Here is a 23,595-nt window from a genome sequence, read left to right on the forward strand (position 1 = left end):
TGTTCTTTCAGAGGTCCTGAGTTCGATTCCCAGCACCTACATGATGACTCATGGCCATCTATAACATAATCTCCTGGCACGCAGGTGTATGTGCAGATAGAGTATTAATAGTACATTAATATACATTTAATGTACATTTAATATACATCCTCAACATAGTCATCCTTCTAGGATGATGTTCCCTTGGGGCAGGATAGCTCACTCTCCGGTTGTGGGGAACCAAGTAGCCTGAGCCCCAATGGCTAGTGAAGCAGTCTCCTCGCTACTCCCCCTTGGCAGTGTACATGGCAGGCAGCTTCAGTGTGTCTGATCCTGATCAGACTGTTCAATAAAGAAAGCAGCAGGACAGACGGGCAGAGAGATAGAGTCAGGTTGAAAGAAGCCAGGCAATTCAGGGATGGTGACAGCATCTGTTGTGTGACTGCTAAGTCCCTACCATTCGCTGTGTCGTGTGTGAGTGGATGACTTTGGAGGGTGGCTCTTGCATCGTCTGAGATCTGTGCCATAGCTGATAGCATGGCTTCCTTGCACATGCTCACAGTTCTTGCCAAGCATTAGGGGACACCTACACGACCCTCAGAGATTAGGTCAGTGTGATGGCCTCAGAAGCCTGGGCGTGTGGATGCTGCCCTGTTTCTTCTTCCTGTGTCCTTGAGCATAATTGTAAGGAGAGCCGAGGAACTGAGGAGCCTTGTTAAGACTGAGATGCCATTTCCTTCACAGAGATGCTGTGTGTGAAGAGGAAAAGAGAATGGTGGCACCCATCGCATATTAACTGACTTATAATAAAAATAGCTAAAATACATACTTTACAAGGAAGTTCTTTCCAGTTTAATTGAAATAAATGGGGCACAGTCTGTTAAAGCTTTTTATATTCTTAAATCTTTTTGTTTGTTTGTTTAGTTTTCAAGACAAGGTTTCTCTGTGAGTCCCTGTCTATCCTGGATCTCTGTGGACCAGACTGACTTCTAACTCAAGCGATCCACCAGTCTTTCCCTCCTGTGCTCTGGATTAGAGGGCGTGCCGCTTCTGTCCTGATTTTCTTAAGTCTTTTATCTGTAGCTCTTCACTCAATGTTCATTCCTCTGTGTTTGGATTTGAGCAAACTGTGCCTTCTCCAGAAGGAGAGCACTTGTGTCTTCATTGTAAAATTGCATGCTTACGATTGGTGACAGTCTGAGTCTGTGAACGGAGCTCAGAGCCTCCTGAAGAGATCAGAAATCTCGTAACCATTGCCTTTTATCCTATTAGGAAAAGGTTGATACTTTATTAAAAAGAACGGGTCTAACTTACGGGACACAATGAAAGCACTGTTAAGAGGAAAACTCATAGCTCTGAGTGCCTCCAAGAGGAAACTGGAGAGAGCATGCACTAACAGCTTGACAGTACATCTGAAAGCTCTAGAACAAAAGGAAGCAAATATACCCAAGAGAGTAGATGACAGGAAATAATCAAACTCAGGGCTGAAATCAACCAGGTAGAAACAAACAAACAAAAACCTACACAAAGAATCGACAAAACCAGGAGCTGGTTCTTTGAGAAAATCAACAAGATAGATAAACCTTTAACCAGACTAACCAGAGGGCACAGAGAGTATATCCAAATTAACAAAATCAGAAATGAAAAGGGAGACATAACAACAGAATCTGAGAAAACTCGGAAAAATCATCAGATCCTACTACAAAAGCTTTCAACAAAACTGGAAAATCTGGGTGAAATGGAAAATATTCTAAACAGATACCAGGCACCAAAGTTAAATCAGGATCAGATGAACCATCTGAACAGTCCCATAACTCCTAAAGAGATAGAAGCAGTCATTAAAAGTCTCCCAACTGGGGCTGGGGATTTAGCTCAGTGTAGCGCTTACCTAGGAAGCACAAGGCCCTGGGTTCGGCCCCCAGCTCCGAAAAAAAGAACCAAAAAAAAAAAAAAAAAAGTCTCCCAACCAAAAAAAGCCCAGGACCAGATGGGTTTAGTGCAGAATTCTATCAAACTTTCAAAGAAGACCTAACACCACTACTCTTCACAATACTATTCCGCAAAATAGAAACAGAAGGACCACTACCCAATTTGTTCTATGAAACTACAATTACGCTTATACTTATACCACACAAAGGCCCAACAAAGAAAGAGAACTTCAGACCAATTTCCCTTATGAATATCGATGCCAAAATACTCAATAAAATTCTTGCAAACCAAATCCAAGAACACATCAAAAGGATCATCCATCATGATCAAGTAGGCTTCATCCCAGGCATGCAGGGATGGTTTAATATACAGAAAACCATCAACTCAATCCACTATATAAACAAACTGAAAGAAAAAAAAAAAACCACATGATTATTTCTTTTGATGCTGAGAAAGTATTTTGTCAAAATTCAACATTTTTATGGTAAAAGTCTTAGAAAGATCAGGAATTCAAGGCCCATACCTAAGCATAGTAAAAGGAATGTACAGCAAATCAGTAACAAACATCAATCTAAATGGAGAGAAACTTGAAGCAATCCCACTAAAATCAGGGACATAGACAAGACTTCTGGCTCTCTTTCTACCTATTGACTGTAGTACTTGAAGTCCTAGGGGGAGCAATTAGTCAACAAAGGAAAGTCAAAGGGATACAAATTGGAAAAGAAGAAGTCAAAATATCACTATTTGCAGATGCTATGATGGTATACTTAAGTCACCCCAAAAATTCCACCAGAGTACTCCTACAGTTGATAAACAACTTCAGCTAAGTGACTGAACATAAAATTAACTCAAACAAATCAGTAGCCTTCCTTTACTCAAAGCATATACAGACTGTGAAAGAAATAGGGAAATGATACCCTTTACAATAGTTACAAGTAATATAAAATACGTTGGTGTGACTCTAACCAAGCAAATGAAAGATCTGTATGACAAGAACTTCAAGTTTCTGAAGAAAGAAATCAGAAGAAGATCTCAGAAGATGGAAAGATCTCCTATGCTCATGGATTGGCAGGATTAATATTGTAAAAATAGCCATCTTATCAAAAGCAATCTAGAGATTCAATACAATCCCCATCAAAATTCCAATTCAATTCTTCACAGAGTTAGAAAGAGCAGTTGCAAATTCATTTGAAATAGCAAAAAAACTCAGGATAGCAAAGGCTATACTCAACCATAAAAGAACTTCTAAGGGGGAATCACCATCTCTAACCTCCAACTGTATTACAGAGCAGTAGTGATAAAAGCTGCATGGTATTGGTAGAGAGACAGGCAGGTAGTTCAATGGAATAGAATCGAAGACGCAGAAATGAACCCACACACCTGTGCTCACTTGATCTTTGACAAAGGAGCTAAAACCATACAGTGCAAAAAAGGTAGCATTTTCAACAAATGTTGGTTCAACTGGTGGTCAGCATGCAGAAGAATGCAAATTGATCCATTCTTATCTCCTTTTACAAAGCTCAAGTCCAAGTGGATCAAGGACCTCCACATAAAACCAGCTATTCTCCAACTAATAGAAGAGAAAGTGGGAAAGAGCCTTGAACACATGGGAACTGGGGAAAATTTCCTGAACAGAACACTGATGGCTTATGCTCTAAGATCAAATGGGCCCTCATAAAATTGCAAAGTTTCTGTAAGGCAAAGGACATTGTCAATAGGACAAAATGGCAACCAACTGATTGAGAAAAGATCTTTACCAATCCTACATCAGATAGAGGGCTAATATCTAATATATACAAAGAACTCAAGAAGGTAGACTCCAGAAAATTAAACTATCCTATTAAAAAATGGGGTGTGGAGCTAAACAAAGAATTCTCAACTGTGGAATATTGAATGGCTGAGAAGCACCTAAAGAAGTAATGTTCCTTAGATCACAAAATAACACACATCATGGGTATGCATTCACTGATAAGTGGATATTGGCTCAAAAGCTCGGAATACCCAAGACACAATTTACAGATCACATGAAGCTCAAGAAGAAAACTAAAGAACTCAAGAACTAAAGTTTAGATGGTTCAGTCCTTAGAAGGGGGGGGGGCAAAATACTCACCAGAGGAAATACAGAGACAAAGTGTGGAGCAGAGACCGAAGGAAAGGCCGTCCAGTGGCTGCCCCACCAGGGCATCTATCCCACATATAGTTACCAAACCCAGATACTATTGCTGATGCCAAGAAGGGCATGCGGACAGGAGCCTGATATAGCTGTCTCCTGAGAGGCCATGCCAGAACCTGGCAAATATAGATTCAGATGTGTGCAGCCAACCATTGGACTGAGAATGGAGTCCTCAATGGAAGAGTTAGAGAAAAGACTGTAGGAGCTGAAGGAGTTTGCAACTCCATAGGGAGAACAGTGATATCAAGGAGCCAGACCCCTAAAGCTCTCAGGGACTAAACCACCAACTGAAGAGTACACACGGAGCGACCCATGGCTCCAGCATATGTGGCAGAGGATGGCCTTAGTGGGACATCAATGGGAGGAGAGGCCCTTGGTCCTGTGAAGGCTTGATGCTCCAGTGTAGGGGAATGCCAGGGCGGGGAGTTGGGAGTGGGTGGGTGGGTAGGTGAACAACTCTTAAAAAAAAAAGCAGGGGTCTAGGGTAGGATATTGGGTTTGAAGTGGAAAGGGGATAACATTTGAAATGTAAAGAAAATATCCAATAAAAGAAAAGAGGAGGAGGAGGAGGAGGAGGAGGAGGAGAAGAAGAAGAAGAAGAAAGAACAGACTTTTATGGGAACCTCCTGATCTCTGATTTCATTATTTTTCTCAAGAGAAGTTAAAAATTCTCTCTTAAGTAGGTAATCATATGCCTAGGGAAACAAAGCAGATACAGAAAAGAGAACGAAAATTTGATTTATTCTACTGTTTTTGAGAAGAGCTCAGGAAAGTTCAGATGGGTTCGCTCACTGATCCTGTCATCTCTAAAGCAGGGAACATTGAGTCAGACCCACGTGCTGTAGAGGGAGGAAATGTGAAACATGGAGATTGACCGACTGGCCCGGCTTATGGGCTGATCTCTATCAAAGTCTCTTGATAGTAGTCTTTCTGCCACATGATGCTGTCTAAGCTGGACTTTTAAGTTTTCTAATCAGTCCACTCGACTATCACTCTCTCGGAAGTCATTTTATACGAAATTATAAATGTGAAACAAATACGACAGTCTCTTATTGTTCTGCTACAGAGTAAGGTGTGCAAAGCTAATGAAGTGCATATTCACACACAAGTACAGGTATAGCGTGTAAGGGATTGTCTTTATAGTGAGATAGTGTGCTAATGAGGGCAGGTCGGTGTGCTCTGCTAGCACAGTGGAAGGAGAAACTGTCATGGTGAGGAACTGTGCCCCAGTGACAAGGCTGTCATGCTTCATTGGTGGCTGCAATGCTATTTATTGATAGCCGTGAGAAATACTGTCAGTAACATGCACACGTTTGGAAGCATTGGGAAAGCAGTCAGCTGGTGTGCATTTCGCTTAGTCTCAAGAACAGACTAGCAAATGGTGCTGCTGTTACCAGCACGTGCTCTTTGGCCAGCAGACATGGGCTCTAAGAAGCCTAGCATGCCCGCGTTCTTTCTCACCCATATGGTAGGTTCTAGATTTGAACTCACATTTTAAATTACTAGATTAGTGAATTTTCCCCTAGTGCCTTAACATCATAAAGCATATGTTGCCATGTTATGTCCTTTATTTAGTAAGATTTACAGTTTTTCAGGATTATTATTTTATACCACATCTTGTATTTTACATGAAGAACCTTCTTTTATTAAAAAAAAACAACAACAAAGCCACAAAAAACCCTTTCATCCCATAATGGGTAAATTAGGCACCCCTGCGTCTGGTTGTGCAGTTGAAGACCTGGAGAGCATCGTTTGCATGGCAAAGTGTGAGCCTTGTCTGGCCAGACAGGAAGGAGTATTTACTTTAAAATAGTGGTTTAAAACTTTGGTTTAAAAGATGATGTGTTTGGGTCAGCCGACATCTGCTTTTACCATGTGCTCTTTCCACCCTACCTCAAGGACATGTCTCCGTTTCATTCCGAAATACAAATAAAAGCAGTTACGGGCAGAGCACTGCAGTAACAACCCCTTAGCTTTGTTGTACTTCTCTTAGCTGCAGTGGGTTCTCCCCCTTTGACGTTTCCATCATAACTCATAACTTTGTATCTCTTAGACTTCTGTATCAGGTCAGTTTGTTACACCGATCTTCTGCTTGCTTCACACCTTGTTCGCAGTCTTTGCCCAGCGTCCTCAGGTCTGTCACCCCTCTCCTCATCTTTCTTCCTTCTCAGACCTTCTCAGACCTCTGTCTTACTGTCTTTTCCGTACTCCCACTGCTCACCAACTAGGCTTCAATCATGGATTGATGTCATCTTTTATATGGAATCTTTGTGTGAGACTTTAAATCTGTGACTGTCAGCAGATAGGATTTGAAAACTTGAAGAATGAATTACACCAGAATTAAATTTGATAGATTTGTAGAAACAAAATTGTGACCATCTTTTAAGTAGTTTTTTTTTTAAAATTTTCCCTGTGTATTTTAGTGTGCTTTTAAATACTTACCTTTATTTTATTCATACGAATGTGTTTTGTTTGATTTGAGACTATCATATTTCGTCTATGCCACTCCTGCCTTTCCCCCCCACATTATAAATACTGTTACATACATACATACGTGTGCATGTGCACAGGCACAGTCTGCAGAGTCCCTTTAGCATTGGCCATCTTTATGTGTGTCCAGGACTGACCACTTATAATTGGATGGTTTATTTGGGACCCTGTCACTGGAGGAAACTGATTCCCCCAATTGATCGCCTAGAGTTCTTCATCTCAGGAAAGGATTTGTGGATTTCCCTTCTGTCCATGTTGCCATGTCAACCAGTATTGTCAGGAGGCCAGTAGTGGTCAGACAAGCATATGGCTGGGAGTTCATGGTTATTTTCCTATGATGTCTAGGGACACTGCCTAGTCGAGTGGTGGCCTTCCTGGTTCCTGGCTCTTACTATATTTCTGCCCCCTTCTTCTGCGATGCTCCTTGAGCCTTAGGTTTAAGGGTTGACGTGTCAGTTGGGGCTGGACGCCTCACAGGCACACCCTCACCACACACCTTAAGAAAGTAAGTTTGGGAGTTTTTAAATCCCAGTTATCAAAAAGTTATTATTTAAAGAATCGTTAGTAAAAATTTATAATGCAAACACAAAGTGTGGGGTGGGCGTAGTTCTGAACCTGATACTCAAGGAAACCCAGCCTTTGGAAAACCATTAGAGGATTAGGGAAAATCTAGAATAGCTTGAGTAGCCTAAGCAGGGAAGACACTAGTTATGCTTAGTGAGGGCTGGCCAGATGCTGACCCAAGCAGGGGAACGAGTGAACAAAAAGTAAGGCATTGCAAGACAGCGGTCAAAGGGAGTGCTGATGGGAGCAGTCTTTGTCTTGGTTTGGTTTGTCTTCTGAGAAAAATTTGATGGTATTTCTGTGTTAATGGCAAAAGTTCAATAAAAAGGGAGAGATACTGGCACTGTGTGTGCACAGCAGAGAAGTTAAGCAAAAACAAACACTTTTGGTAAAGTAAACAGTGAGGGAATCTGAGTAAACTCAGATTACATGCTGGGGCTTGGCCTCCACTGTTGGGAAGCATCATGCCTTGAGACAAGAAGGAAAGTGTCGGCGCCTGCACCGACAGTGTGTGAGTATCGGGCGTAGGTCTGCGGGATTGAAATAAATCAAGTACACAGGTCATCCGTTTTCAGCGAGTGCCCCCAAGGCTTTACTAAGGTCTCCTTATATATCCAAGGCAAAAGCCTTGGAAAACAACAAGGCAGGTGAAAACCCCCAACCAGGAAAACAGGAAAAAGTCTATGTGGTGAAAGTTCCGGCCCAATCAGGGGCATAAACAACTTCTTAACAACAACAAGCAGGAAGGCTCAGTGGGGAGGAAGGGTGCCATGGAGAATCCCAGCCCCAAATCAGGGGCTAAGAGCAGCTCCCAGAGCAGCTCCCAAGGGTGTAAACAATTTCTTGCTATAGCAGGCTAAAAGGCTCAGCGAGGGGGGAGGGAAACACCAAGGTAGGGCCCAACAGGAAAGTATTCTTATGTGAGTGGGTGGGTAGCCAGAGCCACAGGAAGGTGCTGTTGCCTTGGTGGGAAGTAAGGTGGGATCACCAGGTAAACGACAGTGAAAGTGGCAGTTTGAAGAAGACCATTGTAGAAGTGAGTGAGTTTACTGTTAACACATATTATCAAGGGACGGAGTGTTTGAGCACGAATTTGTGGTGTCCTTTTCCTGCTCAAATTTTCCAAAGTGTGTTTGCTTGCCTAGACTCAAGGGACCAGAAAGAAAGAGGACAGCTGCATTTATGTGTGGCTTGTGACCCCGGAGTCCTCTCAGTTCTTTTATTTTTTAGTTCTTTTATGTATTTTCACTAGATTCCAAGAATGTCTATTTTGCAGTCATTACAATTTTAAATTCAGTATGTGGTTTGTGTAAGAATTTCACTTACCCCTAAAGGACTGTGTCACAGCCGTACAGAGAGCTTTCCAACTTAGATTAGAAGCTAGATTTTATTAGAACTGCCTGGGCGAGGTGTAGTATCTTTCCTAATGTCCTCCAGTATATCAAATAGGGAAGCCATCTGTTGTTACATTTAATTAGATCCATGTTCACAGAGATGTGAAATAAACAGCATGATGTTTGTGTTATTTACAAATGTGCTTTTAAATTTTTAGGGCAAATTTGTTATCAGATAATTAAAGCTTACAGTTATTACTGTGAAGAAACAACTGACTGCTTCAGATGAGTTTGCAAGCTCAGAAAGATCTAGTCATATTGGGAAAAGAATCACAGAATATACCAGAGACAGTTGTCAGGGTTTTAGGTTGTAACTTTAAAATATTTTCTACATTTTTTCCAGTACTGACTGGATAGATCCATTTTGAGTGTGGAATGTGTGGATTTAGGTAATTAATATAGCTGGATGGACATTTCTGGTATGTCTCAAACACCATAAATACCTGGCTTTAACTCTACTGAACTATAAAGGTGAAGCTAAATTTAGTATTGCAGCTAGTGTTAGTCTGCATGATAATCTGTCATGAAAAATTGGATTTCTTTAACAATTTCAATGGAAATGATCTGGGTTTTAGATATAGTGAAGTTTTCTAAAAACATACCTAGTTACAGTATCATCTTGAGCTTAATAATTCCATGCATTACAATTTTTCTTCCTATGCAGAACAGAAACAATTCTGTTTTTTTTTTCAATTAAACGTATGTATTTAAAAGGTCAGAATGCACCAGGACTTCTTACTTTGGAAACACATGTTTAAGTATTTAGAAGCCGAGAGCCTATTTCAGGCATCATATTCTCCTAAATCATTTCATAAATAATTGTGTTCTACAGAAGTCGCTGCCATTTACAACTTAACTTCATTTTAAACCCAAATCGTTTACCTTTGGTGGTAGAAATACTACTTCAATGTCACTCACGTTGTTTCCTAGGAGGCTCAGTGGCTGTCTTCTTGCATGTACACGGGCTCGGGTCCAATCCCCGGTATCACAAAAGCACAGCAGAAAGAAACATCGGCCTCGGGGATGTGTGTGTTCAGTGGCCGTGCTCCCACCCTCGGCATCCCTGAGGCTGTCTGTCTCCCACCCTCCATTGTGGAGCTGGCAGCACTCTGGGTGTCAGCGTGGTTTCAGTGCCGGCCGATCTTCTATCGATTCTGCGCATACATGATAGATTCTTATCATTCCAGGAAGAAGCTCCACTTCTGACGCACTAGACACACACACGGCTCCACTCTCTCAGCAGACCTTTCTTAACAGAGGGCTTAGTAAATCTCTGGGATTTCTGTCCGTCAGAGACACACAAGAGGAGGAAGATTATTCCAAGGAAACCCCCTCCGATAATAATCCCAGGCATGACGACTCGGAGCCTTTCTCCTCCCCTTACCAGTTCAAAACTAGTAGTCCACACATTGACGTACTCTCTAAGAAGAAGACCTGGGCTTCGTCCATGGACTTGCTCTGTGCGGCCGACAGAGACCTTTCTGGAGAGACTGGCAGGTACCAACACTGTGACCCCGAGACAGTGACGGGACGGACGTCGATCACTCCTAGGAAGAAAGAAGGACGGTACTCTGACGGAAGCATTGCCTTGGAAGTCTTCGGCCCTCAGAAAGCAGAGCCAGTGATCCACACCCGAGAACTGCCGGCTTCCTCCGCCGTTTCGAGCGCTTTGGACCGAATTCGAGAGAGACAAAAGAAACTTCAGGTTCTGAGAGAAGCCATGAATGTAGAAGGTTAGTAATTCTCTGTTTGTCTGAGAGATAAATGAATTAAAACATTAAACTATCCCACCAGTCTGATTTCCATGGCCAGGTCTTTACGTCTAGGTCACTTTGACTCCTGCCTTTTTCTGTTCACTCTCTGATCGAAACTCCAGCCAGGGTACTACAGAGCCCTGTAGCTGGATGCTCCCAGGCCCCTCCCAGCACACTTTTAAATCTGCACTCCTCAAGGGTCAGGCAGCGTCAGGTATGTGCTGTCTCTTTGGAGGCTCCTGGTGCTGAGAGGCTCGGAATGGCATCCAGCCATCAGCCAGCTAGGCTCTCCTAGCTAAATAGCATGGCATCCAGCCATCAGGGTGAGCGAGCTGTACACCAGGAGGGCTCCAAGTCGACAGCTTCTAGACCAGGACAGGAAGAGCTGGTGTGAAATAACCTTTGAGATCGACGTTTCCAAAAGCATGGTATCTCTGTGTGTAGATCTGAATAAAGTCAGTCTAGACTTTTCATGTCTATGAATTGAATTATCTTCCCTAGTCTGAGTTATGCCACCTTTAACGTGGACCTAACAAAAATAGATTAATTAGATAATTGCAAGCGTCGTGGTTAAACAGGTCATTTTTAGTTTGAAGAGTGTTAAGATTAACTTGATAAGTTAGATAATGGTCTCACCATGTTACCTTGGCTAGTCTGGAACCCGGAGATAAGCTTGCCTCAAGGTGTGCACCCCCACACCCACCACATGTTAGATTCTTGTCATTCTGTGGTAAAGCTGTTTCCAAAATATTCAGGTTACAGACAAAAAGAAAATCAGTACATTGAATTGAGTTGAATTATGTTTGAAATATATGGGTGGTGGCTATTTTAGCAACCTTTATGCAAGAGAAAAAGTGGATAGGCAATTAAACATCCGTACAGACACACGCTCATACACAAGGACACATAACACACAGACACACCTGCCCTGGGACTCATAGGCAGATCAAGCTGGCCAAATCTGGAATGCATTTGAGTATGAAAGCTTTGCAGCTTTCCCTGTGTCTTGGTCATAACTGTGTTAGTCTTTGTCATAGACATTTGAAAAGCTCTTTAGAATGCTTTCTACTCAGAGTAAGGAGTGCCATACTTAAAGGCATAGCTGTCTTCTCTGTGTGCAGAGGGGTGCTTGTTCATGTGTGTGCAGATGCATGTGTATTTGTATGTATCTGGAGGCCAGAGATCAACCTTGGTTGTTGTTCCTCAGGAGCTAGCTACCTTTTCTCAAAAAAGACCTCGATTTTTAGCTTTGTGTATGTGTGGGGAGTGTGAATGTTGTAAATTTGAATGCAATACTCAGAATCCAAAGGTGTCAGATCCCTTAGAACTGGGAGCTATTACATAGGGACTTGGGCCCAACTTGGTTCCTTGGAAGAAAGTATGTGCCCATAAGGGAGCCATCTCTCCAGCCACCCCCTTGTTTTCTGAGACAGGGCTTCTCACGGGATCCAAGGCTCTCCAGCTAAATAGCAAGGTCCACGGGTCTCCTTGTCCTCCCTCATCCCCGTGCTCAGGACCCCTGCCCACACACAGTGTTGGGATAATACGCCTTGTCCCCAAACCTGGCTTTTACATGGTGCTCATGCGTGCACAGCAAGCACTTGACCAATTAGCTGCCCGTGCCCCCACCCCATAACCATCTCAGGCAGTCGGTTCAGTGCAAGCATTCCACAGACTGCCTTCTTTCTGCTAAAGGCCTGCTCTGCTGCTTGAGTTGTAGCTCGTGCTGTTTTAGTAAAGGGCATATCGCAGTATCTTTCTTTGACTTAGAAAGTACTAATTAGTAAAGAATCTAGAAGTATGGAGGAAATAATGGATATTTAATTGATGTTGCAAGCTTGTGTGTAATATGCATCTTATAAAGTACTAGCCAACTTTATGAGGTACTACAGTATATTCTTTACGTGTTTATGTGAGTGCTTCATGTATGTTTGCCCATCATGAGTGTGTCTGGTGCCTGTGAAGGCCAGGAGAGAGCATCAAATTCCCTAGAAGCAGAGGTACAGACAGTTGTGAGCTGCCACGTGGGTACTGAGAACCAAACTCAGGTCCTCTCAGGGGCACCAAGTGCTCCTGCCTGGAAAACCGTCCTTCCAGCCCTGGTGCTATGCATTCTTGATCCAAAATGGTTTTGGATCTTTCAAAGATGGAAAGTAAAATTGTAGGTTTGTTCACTATATCAGTTTTAGCTTTTAGGATTGTGACAGCACAGAGCGGGCACCTCCTGTAGCTTAAGAGGCTGGGCTGTGCCTGAGAATCATTGCCACCCCCTTTCATTGGTCCACAGCAGCAGCTCACAAGGGACTAGAACTGCCTGTGTGCTCACAAGACATGACAACTGTTAGTCACCCAGATGAAGCTACTACACGCAGCCTACAAACGGTGAAGATACACACTGGCAGATGAGTATTTCTGACACTTAGGATGAGCAATCATTTCTCAGTGTGAACATTAAAATAAAACCATATTGTTTTGGATATGATAGCTCAGGCTTTTAATCCCAGCATCTAGAAAGGAGAAGATGGCAGATCTCTGAATTTGAGGTCAGCCCTGTCTACCTAGTAAGTTCCACGCCAGCCAAGGCTACCTAGTGAGCCTCAGTGTCAATAATAATAATAATAATAATAATAATAATAATAATACCACCACCACCATCATGGAGCTGAGATGGCTGAGTGGCTAAGAACATTTGCTCTGTGTACAAAGAAACAGATTAATAAAAGCAGACGTTGTAAGGAGCTGGGTGTGGACATGCACGCCTGTGACCTCAGTGTTAGGGGGCAGAATCGTACAGATCCCAAAGCATGGCCAGCTTAGCTGAAGCAGCAAGCTTCCAGTGTTGCCAGAGACTCTGCCTTAGGAAAGTATGGTGAGAAACAGCAGAACAGGTACCTGTTGTCTTCCTCTGACCTACACATGTGCAGGCACACGCTCGCATACCTGCCTGCATGCACTGCATACACCCTCCCCCCACAGACACATGCAATGTGCACCCATGCACACACAGACAAGAAAAAGAAATAGTGTCTATATATTGGCTTTCAAGGAATATTTGCCTTAATATTTTGAAAGTTAATATTAGTATGGATTAGTAAGATTGTTTATCTTTGAACCTTGCCTTTGAGGTAAAAAGATCAAATATGAATGGGATGAGAAGTTTTAAATTGTACTATGGTTATCAGCATAGTATAGTTCGTTTGAGTAAGTGACTTTTAATTTGACTACCTATAGTAAAATGTATCCAGCATGCGATCTACTTGTGTCATCATGGAGCGTCATGCTTTAGTAGAACTCAGATACGCCAACTTGAGTCTAAAACAGGTATTTCCTTGAAGATAATATATAGTATTTTTAAGCTTTATTTATTCATATAACTAGCTATACAAACGTATAAGTAGCTAATACATTCAACCCAGATCTTGAAAGTTTATGTTCCTTAGAGTATATAAACAGGAAGAACAAGCTTTCTTTCTTAAAATTACAACATGCTTTGTTTAATAACTAGACATTTTCCATTCTGAATCTTTATACTGTGAACTGCTGTCACTGCAAACCTGCCTGTGTTTTTCCAGAAGATATTTTAAAAACCCAATAAACAAAACCTGAGACTATGGGTTTATTGTGCAAATGCTTACATCATCGAGAATAAGCCGCTAGTATTATACTTGGAAGTAGCAATAACTTACGCCTGCTTTACTAGCACGTTATTTGTGGGAACATTTGAGGTATAGAATTCCAAAAGCAAGAATCCTGGCTGGTCTTTGGTTTGGGGCCGACTGGTTTTCGACTGCGCTGTTTCTCTGCAGATGAGGTAATGGACACAGCTAGACAAACAGAAGTGCAGCGGATGTTTTAACTAGTGCACAAAGAGAGAGGAAAACAGAAATCAGTCCTGTTTGTCTCGCTGAATTCTCAGGAAAACGGGGGCTTTATGTGTGACAAGCCAGGCAGAACAGTCTGTGTTGCTAATGTACACACTATTTATATTTGTGTATTTCTTCCGTAAATATTCATAGTTTAGGGCATTTAAAAATAATCTATTCAGTCCTTTGTGGTCTTGAAACTGACAGCCGCTAATGGATTTCAGTAATTTTAGGATTAGATGACGTCTTAGGGTACATCTTTATTCAAACACTGTTTGGGGCTTTAATAGCATACCCAGTATCCCAGATCTGACTAATAGCTGAGTTTCTGTCAATTGGAGGGTGCTTATTTCTTTCATGGATTTCCACAGTTCTGGCTTGAGATTTTCTATTGTTAGTCCACTTAAGAAAAAAAAGTCCTGGGGCTGGCGATAGAGTGGCGTCCCACACCCACCTTCTTAGGTTTGGTCCCCGGTACCCTCAAAGGAAAAGGACTGAAACATAAACAGAAAGACTGTTTAGAACAACCTAACAGAAGTGAAATTGCCATATTTACATTCTGTTGGGTTGTAAGGAGGATCACTGAACTGACAGTCCACACAGGAATCTTCGACTGCCGCCCTTCTTTGGTGCAGACCCATCCTCCAGAAAGGAGTCTTTACCTCAGTCAGCTCCGTAGACCTCAGCGGGGTTGGCCATTCAGCTTGCCTGTGGGGTTTGATCTGCAAAGAGTCTGGGTGTATTTGACTCTCCGATCATTGCCCAAGGCTTACAAATGACTAAATAAAAATGATTTGACAAAAGAGATACATGATATACTTTTTACAGTCAACCTGTTTCCAACCTGGGTGTCTTGAACCTGGTCATAAGATTCTTCTATTCCTCATCCAGATTTCAGGAAGAGACCAGATACATTGTTAAGAGTTGTTATTGCCTGGGAACTTGGACACCTAACAAATGACTGTCTCTCCAAAAGTAGATACATTTTAATATAATGGAACAGGGTAGCATTGGGAAAGAAAGGCTGGACAGGAGACTGGGTTTTGTCTGCAGGCTGCCCTCCTGTGCCAGGGCTGAGACCCCATGGTGGCTTTGCTCTACTGTCCTGGGTATTCCATGAGGTGCTATCACGGAGGAGCATTAGAGGCTAGTCCTGCAGCTGAAACAACGAGGAAAGGACCTGTCAAATGCAATGTACTGAGTACTCCAAATTCTCTGGGAATAGTGAGAATGTTAGATTCAACAAAGATCCAATGAAATTATAATCAAAGTTTAAAGATCATAAGTTATCACTGTCAGGGCAACATTTAAGCTTTCAGCTAGCTGTCTACAGGAAGAAAGCCAGACAGAAGGCCCAGGGTTCTGTGATTAAAAACCAGTTTTAAATTTGATGGCTTTTTCTTTACTTTTTAAAAGGGTGAGCTGCAGAGCTGGCTCAGTTCTTGCTGCTCCTCCCGAGGGTCCAGGTTCATCCCCAAATGCCCACAGGACAGTATGAAAACGTAGCTCCAGTTCAGGGGGTCCGATACCGACTGTTACTTGGTGGACAATGCACACATTCACGTGCACGTAAAACACAGACACACATAACACAAATAAAGGGGTTTTAAGCTTCCTTACCTTTACTCTATGTTTGAGTGTTTCCCCAGCACGTATGTATGCATGTATATAGCACATGTGGTGTAGTGACTGCTGACACCAGAAAAGGCCATCGGCCTTCCTGAACCTGAGGTTCCCGGTCATTGTGAGCTGCCCCATGGGTGCGGGAAACCCACCCGCACGCATTCCTCCGCCAGGGCGTCTGGTCTCCAGCCCCAGGCTCATGTCTTCACTTCTGCAGGAGACTGCTTCTGATCTGTTCTGGGGTCTTCCTTCCTTAGTGCCAGAACATTTTCATTTCTACTTTCTGGACTTCGCCTTAATAGCCGTGAAGTTGTCTAGTTGTCACCAGGACTCTCTGACAGACGTCTCTTGTGTTGTAATTACCGTAATGGATTCTTCACTCTGGGAGAGCAATAGGAAGCAGGAGTGTGAAGTTCTGCCAACAGTCAGAGCCACACTGCAGTTTGTATAACACACAGTGTAGAAAGGGCAGATAATTCAGTCTTCTACAGAAGTGCCAGTTAAATATCATTATTTAGCGAGCTATGTCATCAGTCCACCTCAAAATTAGTCATTGTGTCTTTCAAGTATCACGACCCCGGGTCCTGGCCCAGTGTTGTGGTCTTGACAGCCTTGTCGATAGGTCCGACATCTGTTGGGCAGCTGGAATCCATAAGCACCTAGTGTTAATTTTGAGGTTTCAACATTTCATTGGAAAACGTTCAGTTTTCAGTCTTTTACTTGATAGTTACATTTAAGAAAACCAAAGGGATGAGTTCATAATGCTGTCATCCCCAGAATGAGAATTATTGTTTGCCTAACATGGTCTTGCTGATATCAAAATGCTAGTTATGAACTGTTTGTTTTTCTACCTTATTTCTAAGTAAAATAAAAAGAAAGTAAGTTAAAAAAACAAAAGAAAACAAAACAAAAAACACAGATTGTTATCCCAAACCATTCTGTGAGGTAAAATAATAGTTTTAAGCCTCTATTGCACTGGTAACTGGTCCACAGGAGTAAATGCCAGCAAGCAGGAAAGTTATATTAGTAAGTAGCCCATGGATTCTAGATACCAGTGACATTACTAGTAAGTGGCCCATGGATTCTAGATACCAGTGACATTACTAGTTAGTGGCCCATGGATTCTAGATACCAGTGACATTACTAGTAAGTGGCCCATGGGTTCTAGATACCAGTGACATTACTAGTTAGTGGCCCATGGATTCTAGATACCAGTGACATTATTACTAGAGTTCTCCTGTTACAAGTGGGTGTTGTGTATGAATGAACATGTCGGTTGGAAAGAAGGAAGGGTGAGAGGTGTTTCCAGGGACTGGCACATGGAGCAGGACGACCAAATGCTGGAGATAGTGTGTCTGCACGTTCTACCTTAGGGGCTGAGAGCCACATGAGGCCAGCCTGCGACTGCTGTGTGCTCAGGAACTGCTTTATCTTCCTGACACAGCCACATTGGCCAGGGGCCACCACAGGCCAGTGTGCCCACATCGTTTTATGGGTATCAGAAGCATTTATGGGGTAGGAAGAGCAAAATTACTCTTTGGTATAAGTCACGATAAACTGACCATAGATATTTCTCTTAATTTATCAAATGGGGAAAAGCATTTTCAAACAGTGGGAGCGGTGGGCATGCAAACTCTCTTGAATCTCTATGGCTGGTAACCACCAAAACAGAACAAACAAACTGTTTTGTTCAGAGAGCAAGCATGGACATCAAATCTAGCCTTAGAGATTCCGGATATCCTTCTTCTCAAACTTTATCTCCAGGGTTAGGCTTTGCACTCCTCACGATCATCTCTCAGGGGCTGCTAGAGCACATTCTGTTTATCAGAGCACAGTACGGTGCAGAACACTGGGACCCAGGAAGCTCACGAGAGACACACGGTCTCTGGTCTCAGACGTCTCTCCTGACGTGTAAGCACAGGCTCAAGACCCAGCAGGGCAACTTGTGCTTCTCTGCTGATGGATTACTGAACTATTTCATTTACTGGGCCATTTTCTTTTAAGAGGGGGAGGAACTAGAAAAGCAGTCACCGTTTGTTATCGTGAGAACGATCAACTGAAAGAGTTTCACGTGAGCCCAGAATCACATGCAAATCTTCTCTGCGTGTGATGCCACAGCGTTCACGAGGGCATGTCACGGATTTCAAGCACTTAAGTCACGAGGTGTGCTATTGCACTAGCAGAAATTGTGAGTCTTTCTTGTAAAGAACGAGATGCTGCCTGTTAATTGCTGTCAGTGAAGTCAGTGTGACCATAGAGTGGCTATCAGTTCTGTTCATACTGTGAGTAAAAGGTAAAAAGTATTCGTACTATGCTGAAGCGGTGTGAGCAGTGCAGGACGCTCTTCCTTTTGAAAAAGTGCTGTATGCAGGATTACAAAACACCAACATTCTCAAAGTCCTTCTTCTCCAGTGCCTATTTGTCTCAGTGTTTCCTACTGTACAGATGGTGTGTGTGTGTGTGTGTGTGTGTGTGTGTGTGTGTGTGTGTGTGTGTGTGTGTGTGTGTGTGTGTGTGTGTGTGTCTCCCAAGCACATTTTGGTGACTTTGATCTCGTCGTGTGCCTTTCACTGTTCTTTCCACTGTGATGACTTCCAGAACTTCATCTACTGTGTCTGGGAACTACAAAGGAGGCTCTCCGAAGAATGAGATGGTTTAGAGGAAATGGACCCTCGAATACCAGTTTCTTCGTTGAAGGTTTTGTGTGCACATTCAGTAGGTGATAGAGATTATAAACCAACAGATGAGGTGAAGAGCAGTTTAACGCCCCGAAGGTGATCGCAGAGCACAGAGTCCCTGCTACAGGGAGAACGTGGTGAATGTGGTGGTCACATGGGAGTCTATAAAATGCTATGTAGATGTGTATACTGTAGGTCCCCGGCATAGGATCACAGTTTTTATTCAGAAGACTTTGTAATGTGCTGTAAATAACGTTTTAAGAAGGATCTTTTGGGTTTTTAAAATGGGTTGAGGTTCAGGGATGTAGCTCAGTTGTTAAACATTTTGGGGCATGAATGACAATTTCAGTTGAGTCCCAGGAACCCAAACAGAAGCAGGACATCGTGGTGCACATCCACAGTCGCAGTGCTGGGAAAGTGGGGACAGGCAGATCTTTAGGCTCACTGCCTCCCAGCCTAGCCAGATCCCTGAGCTCTAGCCTCTATAGGTGCATGTGCATATGAGCACATATATGTGCATGTGAGCACATACATGTACATGTTCATCTGAGCACAAACATGGGTATGTGCATGTATATACACAAACACAAAATGGTCTGATATCAATTAAATTCTGGCTGGTATTAAGAAATGTGTATATGGCATTTATGTTTTTTTCTATATATTTGGAGAATCTCGTAATAATTGGGCTTTTTTTCTTAGTTACCCAATTAACTGCACTCCTAGGATCTGGACCAAATCCAAAGTGCAAGAATTACACATTGATACATGGACAGAAAACATCTCCACTTGCAGTGGTGCACACCTTTAATCCCAGCACTTTTAAGGCAGGCGGACCTCTGTGAGTTTGTGGCCAGCCTGGCCTGGTCTACACAGCAAGTCTGAGGACATGCAGGGCTATAGAGAGAGACCCTGTCTCAAATACCGAAAAAACCAAAACACAAACAAACAAAAAACCCCAGAGACAATTATTAGTAGCATTTGGGTCGTTTAAAAACAAAGTGCTCACCGATGCTAGGAAGCCTCACCAAAAATTATGTCCTACCTGCCTGCTACAGACCAGAGCAGAGAGTGACACCGGCATCTTCCTGGTCCACGCCGACTGAAACTTCTAGGCATGTAGACCATCACAGAGCCAAGAAGTGTTATGGCCCAAGTGGACTGTAAGGTGGAGCATGGGTTTCACCATTCCTTGTAAGATGGCCTTGACAAAGGACATGTAGTTTTACATTTCTGGAATGGTTTATATTGTATTTAATTTAGAAAGGGAAAAACATGCTTACAAAGGTCACAGCTTTTTACTACTGTTGTAAGCGAATATCTGGTAAATTGTGATTTAGAGCTTTAATCTATTACAGACCTTTTTTTTAAATGAGCATGACTGAGTAGATTATATTGTGTGGGAATTTTAATCTAGTAATATCTAGCATGTTATTACATGACAGAGACGTGCCTGACTTGGGTGACACTCAGAATAGAAGCTCACCAAATTAAACCCTTCCATTTCAGCTAATAGAGCTCTTGCTAACTTTCCCCCTAGTTGCCTTACTAAACAAAGGTAGTCATCTAGAAGGTTTCTAGAGAGCCAGGCCTACAGCCATATTCATCACATAGTGCCCCCCCCCCCACAAGCACCTGGGTGGGCTCCTGAGAACACATTTATGGGCAAATGCCTATGAAGAAGTTTTCCGGAGGGTCAACAGAGTTGCTTTTGTCTTGTAGAAGGACCTGTGGCTGAAAGGAAAGACAAAGCAGAGACTATAAGCTAAAGGAAACAGACACAAAACAGGACCCAGCAAAAGGAACTCAGAATAGAGATTTCTTTCGGCCACACCCACATTGCAGAAATACTTCAGAAGCTGGGAATTCAAGGGCTGCTTTAGATAGCCCAGAAGCTGCTCCTGTCTGAGGTGCAGTGTTTGAGCTCGAGAGCCCTCTCTGGTCAGTTTATTGAACAGGTTCATGGCTCCTTCCTCCCTCGCTTTGTAAGATAGAAGAACTGTATCGTCTCTAAGTCTGGGTCCTCTCCTTGGCCTTGCTGGTTTAGCTGTCCTGAAACTTGGAGCTCTGGATTTATGATTTGCTTCCGGTTCCCTGGAAAATTCCACAAGCTTTTAGTGTGAGAGGTTTTTAACAATAAAACAAAAGGACTTTGGTGCCTATGAATGACACAGTTCTTCTTTCATAACTATTTAATATATGCACAGTTTATCATGTTATTAAGCATAAAATGGTATTAGGTGAAAGTTGTTTCCGTTGAAACTGCTGGGTTTTGTTTGTTTGTTTTGTTTCGTTTGTTTGTTTTGTTCCTCCATGGCTCTGACAAATCACATTCATATTCAACCAGAGAGTTTAAAATCTTATTTTACCACGAGATTTCTCTGTAGCAGGATGCCATCATTTACAGAGGATAGGAAATTCTCAATTCTGAAACCTTTCCCATTGGTTACAGTATTATTTAATACTCATGCTGACTACACGCACGGCTGGACAGTGCCCTCATCGGCTGTGGCGTGCCTTGTTCTTCAGTTGTCTGTATCCTAGGAATGCCCGTTTTAGTTAGTTTATGGACAGTCATCTGTCTTCCTCTCATTTGTTTAAGGTTCTGTCTGTCTGTCTGTCTTCCCTTCTCCCTCTCCCCCTCTTCCCTCTCCTTCCCAGCATTTTGCTCCTGGTGCCACAAGCCTGGCGTTCCCTTGCGGTTCCATTTAACCACTCCATTATTAATTAACTTCGTTTTCCTTTAACGCCTCTTGAACATCTTCCAGCACAAACAAGACAACTGAGCTTCACTAAAATTTGTGCATCCGAGCCCTAGGGCCACAGGAAGATTTTCCATGGGTTTCACCGTCCCTCATCACAGTCACAGGATAACGTGTCCCTGGGATCAGGATTCTAGCCACTGTGCACCCAGGACACAGCTAGCTCTTTGTTACCAGGCATCGTGCATCCCGAGATTCCCCCTCATTTATTTTTACCTTTTCCCTAGCCCTCCAGCTCTAGTAAGATGAACCTGTTTCCTTTTCATGAAACCTCCCTCTGTGGTTTTCCATCTCTCCTCCCCCTGGCACATTTCCCATCATCACTCTTTCTGACAGTCATCTGCACCTTCAAAAATGGGCTTTTCGAGAACCACCCGAAAACACGAAGCCCACTGGGCCAAAAATGCTCACTCTCCTCCTAACCACCACACACAGCAACAATGGGCTTCACCTTCTCAGTCCTTACTGTCCCTCCCCCTCTGACCCTATCGTTCAGTTTGTGCAGTGAAAAGTGACTCTTTTAGAGGTCCCCTTCACGTGACCCTGTTTTCATTCTTGACTCAGAAAGTGTTCTATGCTTGACGCACACTGGGAATATACTGGACAGACGAGGAAGCTCATCTGTTTCTTGTGAAAGGCTCAGTAAGGGAGACAGTGGGGATGGAGGCCCAGCAGGTAGTTAAGTGTCCAGTTCCTGCTTAGTTTACAGAATAATAAAGAAAAGCTGAAACATAAAGGAAAGGGGGAGGGGTGCATTTCCGAAAAGAGGGATGCCAGGTGGTACCCAGCATGCACTTCCAGGAAGTGCCTGAGGACTACCCAGCATGCACTTCCAGGAAGTTCCAAGGGAGGGCTACCCAGCATGCACTTCCAGGAAGTTCCTAAGGGCTCTCCAGCATGTACTTCCAGGAAGTGCCTGAGGGAGGGCTACCCAGCATGCACTTCCAGGAAGTTCCTAAGGGAGGGCTGTCCAGCATGCACTTCCAGGAAGTTCCTAAGGGAGGGCTGTCCAGCATGCACTTCCAGGAAGTTCCTGAGGGCTCTCCAGCATGCACTTCCAGGAAGTGCCTGAGGGCTACCCAGCATGCACTTCCAGGATGTTCCTGAGGGCTACCCAGCATGCACTTCCAGGAAGTTCCTAAGGGAGGGCTGTCCAGCATGCACTTCCAGGAAGTTCCTAAGAGCTCTCCAGCATGCACTTCCAGGATGTTCCTGAGGGCTACCCAGCATGCACTTCCAGGAAGTTCCTAAGGGAGGGCTGTCCAGCATGCACTTCCAGGAAGTGCCTGAGGACTACCTGGCAGCAGGTTTGGTGATACAGGTGAAGGATTTGTTTGGGGGAAAATGTGATGAGTTTTCTATTTGAGTTTAGTTTCTACATTTTGATACAGATTCTTGAGGGATAAATTTGGGACCGTGAACAAAGCTTTGTACTTTCACGTAGATTCTCACCATTGGATCCCCACGTTCAAAATAGGAAGAGTGACTGCTACACAGTCTGACATGGAACAGTGGAGACAGCCTTTGAGTAGCAACCTGAGGAAATTAGAAACTGTCCTTTGAAGGACTTGAGTTGTAAGGAATCTGAGATTTTAGATTAAACAAATGGAAATATCAAATTAAAGAATTTGGGTGCCATGCCCAGGTTTCCTGATCTGGCAAGCCATGTTTTGCATACCGAGTTACGTGCAAACAATCCCGCAGAAAGGCTGTTAGAGAATCCAGACATGATGGATAGCGCCCTCACAGGACAAGGGGATGGGACTGAACATGGGAGGATAATGCCCACCACAGGGACAGTGAGGACGAAGAACCAGGGGTGTGGCAGGTCATAGCTGGATAGTGCTCGCCACAGGAACAATGGAGATGAGGGTAGGATGGGACCAGAGTATTGAGAAAGCAGGGTGTGGGGGCCAGAGAGAGAGCCCAGCAGTTAGGAACTCTAGCTGCTCTTCCAGAGGACCCTCGGTCAGTCCTAAGCACTCACGTGGCAGTTTACAAATTACCTGTGTAACTCCGCCCCTGGACTTAAATGCCTTCTTCCGGCCTCTAAGAGTTCCAGGCACACATGGCGCACAGATACGTATGCAGACAAGACACTTATACACATACAATAAACATTAGGAAAGGATTTTTTTAAAAGCGGGATTTCTGTTTTAGTCCATGCTTGCCTCTTAGGCCTTACTTAGCCCCTTTCAGGGCGCATCCTCTGAACACAGGAGGCCATCTTGACTGCTCTCTCCTCACTGTGGCAGAAGTGAGCATCCTGTCTTGCACTGTGCGGTCGTCACATATGTCTTCTACATAGTAAAGTCTCTTAGGCCGTGCCCTTTGGTGTTTGATCCCTTATAGTAAGCACCTAACAGAAACTACATGTGACATCCTA

At 43.4% G+C, this 23,595-nt stretch overlaps 1 protein-coding gene across 1 annotated transcript in view; it reads left to right on the top strand.

The window, feature by feature from the left end:
* The window catches only part of Ptpn13 (protein tyrosine phosphatase non-receptor type 13), a 174,322-nt gene that overhangs the window by 69,306 nt on the left and 81,421 nt on the right, over positions 1-23,595 (top strand). Inside the window, exon 7 of the mRNA XM_032916433.1 lies at positions 9,717-10,262. Within this exon, the coding sequence (XP_032772324.1) occupies positions 9,717-10,262 (546 nt within the window). The remainder of the gene's footprint in view (positions 1-9,716; positions 10,263-23,595) is intronic.

Source organism: Rattus rattus, chromosome 11 (assembly GCF_011064425.1).
Source record: "Rattus rattus isolate New Zealand chromosome 11, Rrattus_CSIRO_v1, whole genome shotgun sequence".
In the NCBI taxonomy this organism is placed as follows: Eukaryota; Metazoa; Chordata; class Mammalia; order Rodentia; family Muridae; genus Rattus; species Rattus rattus.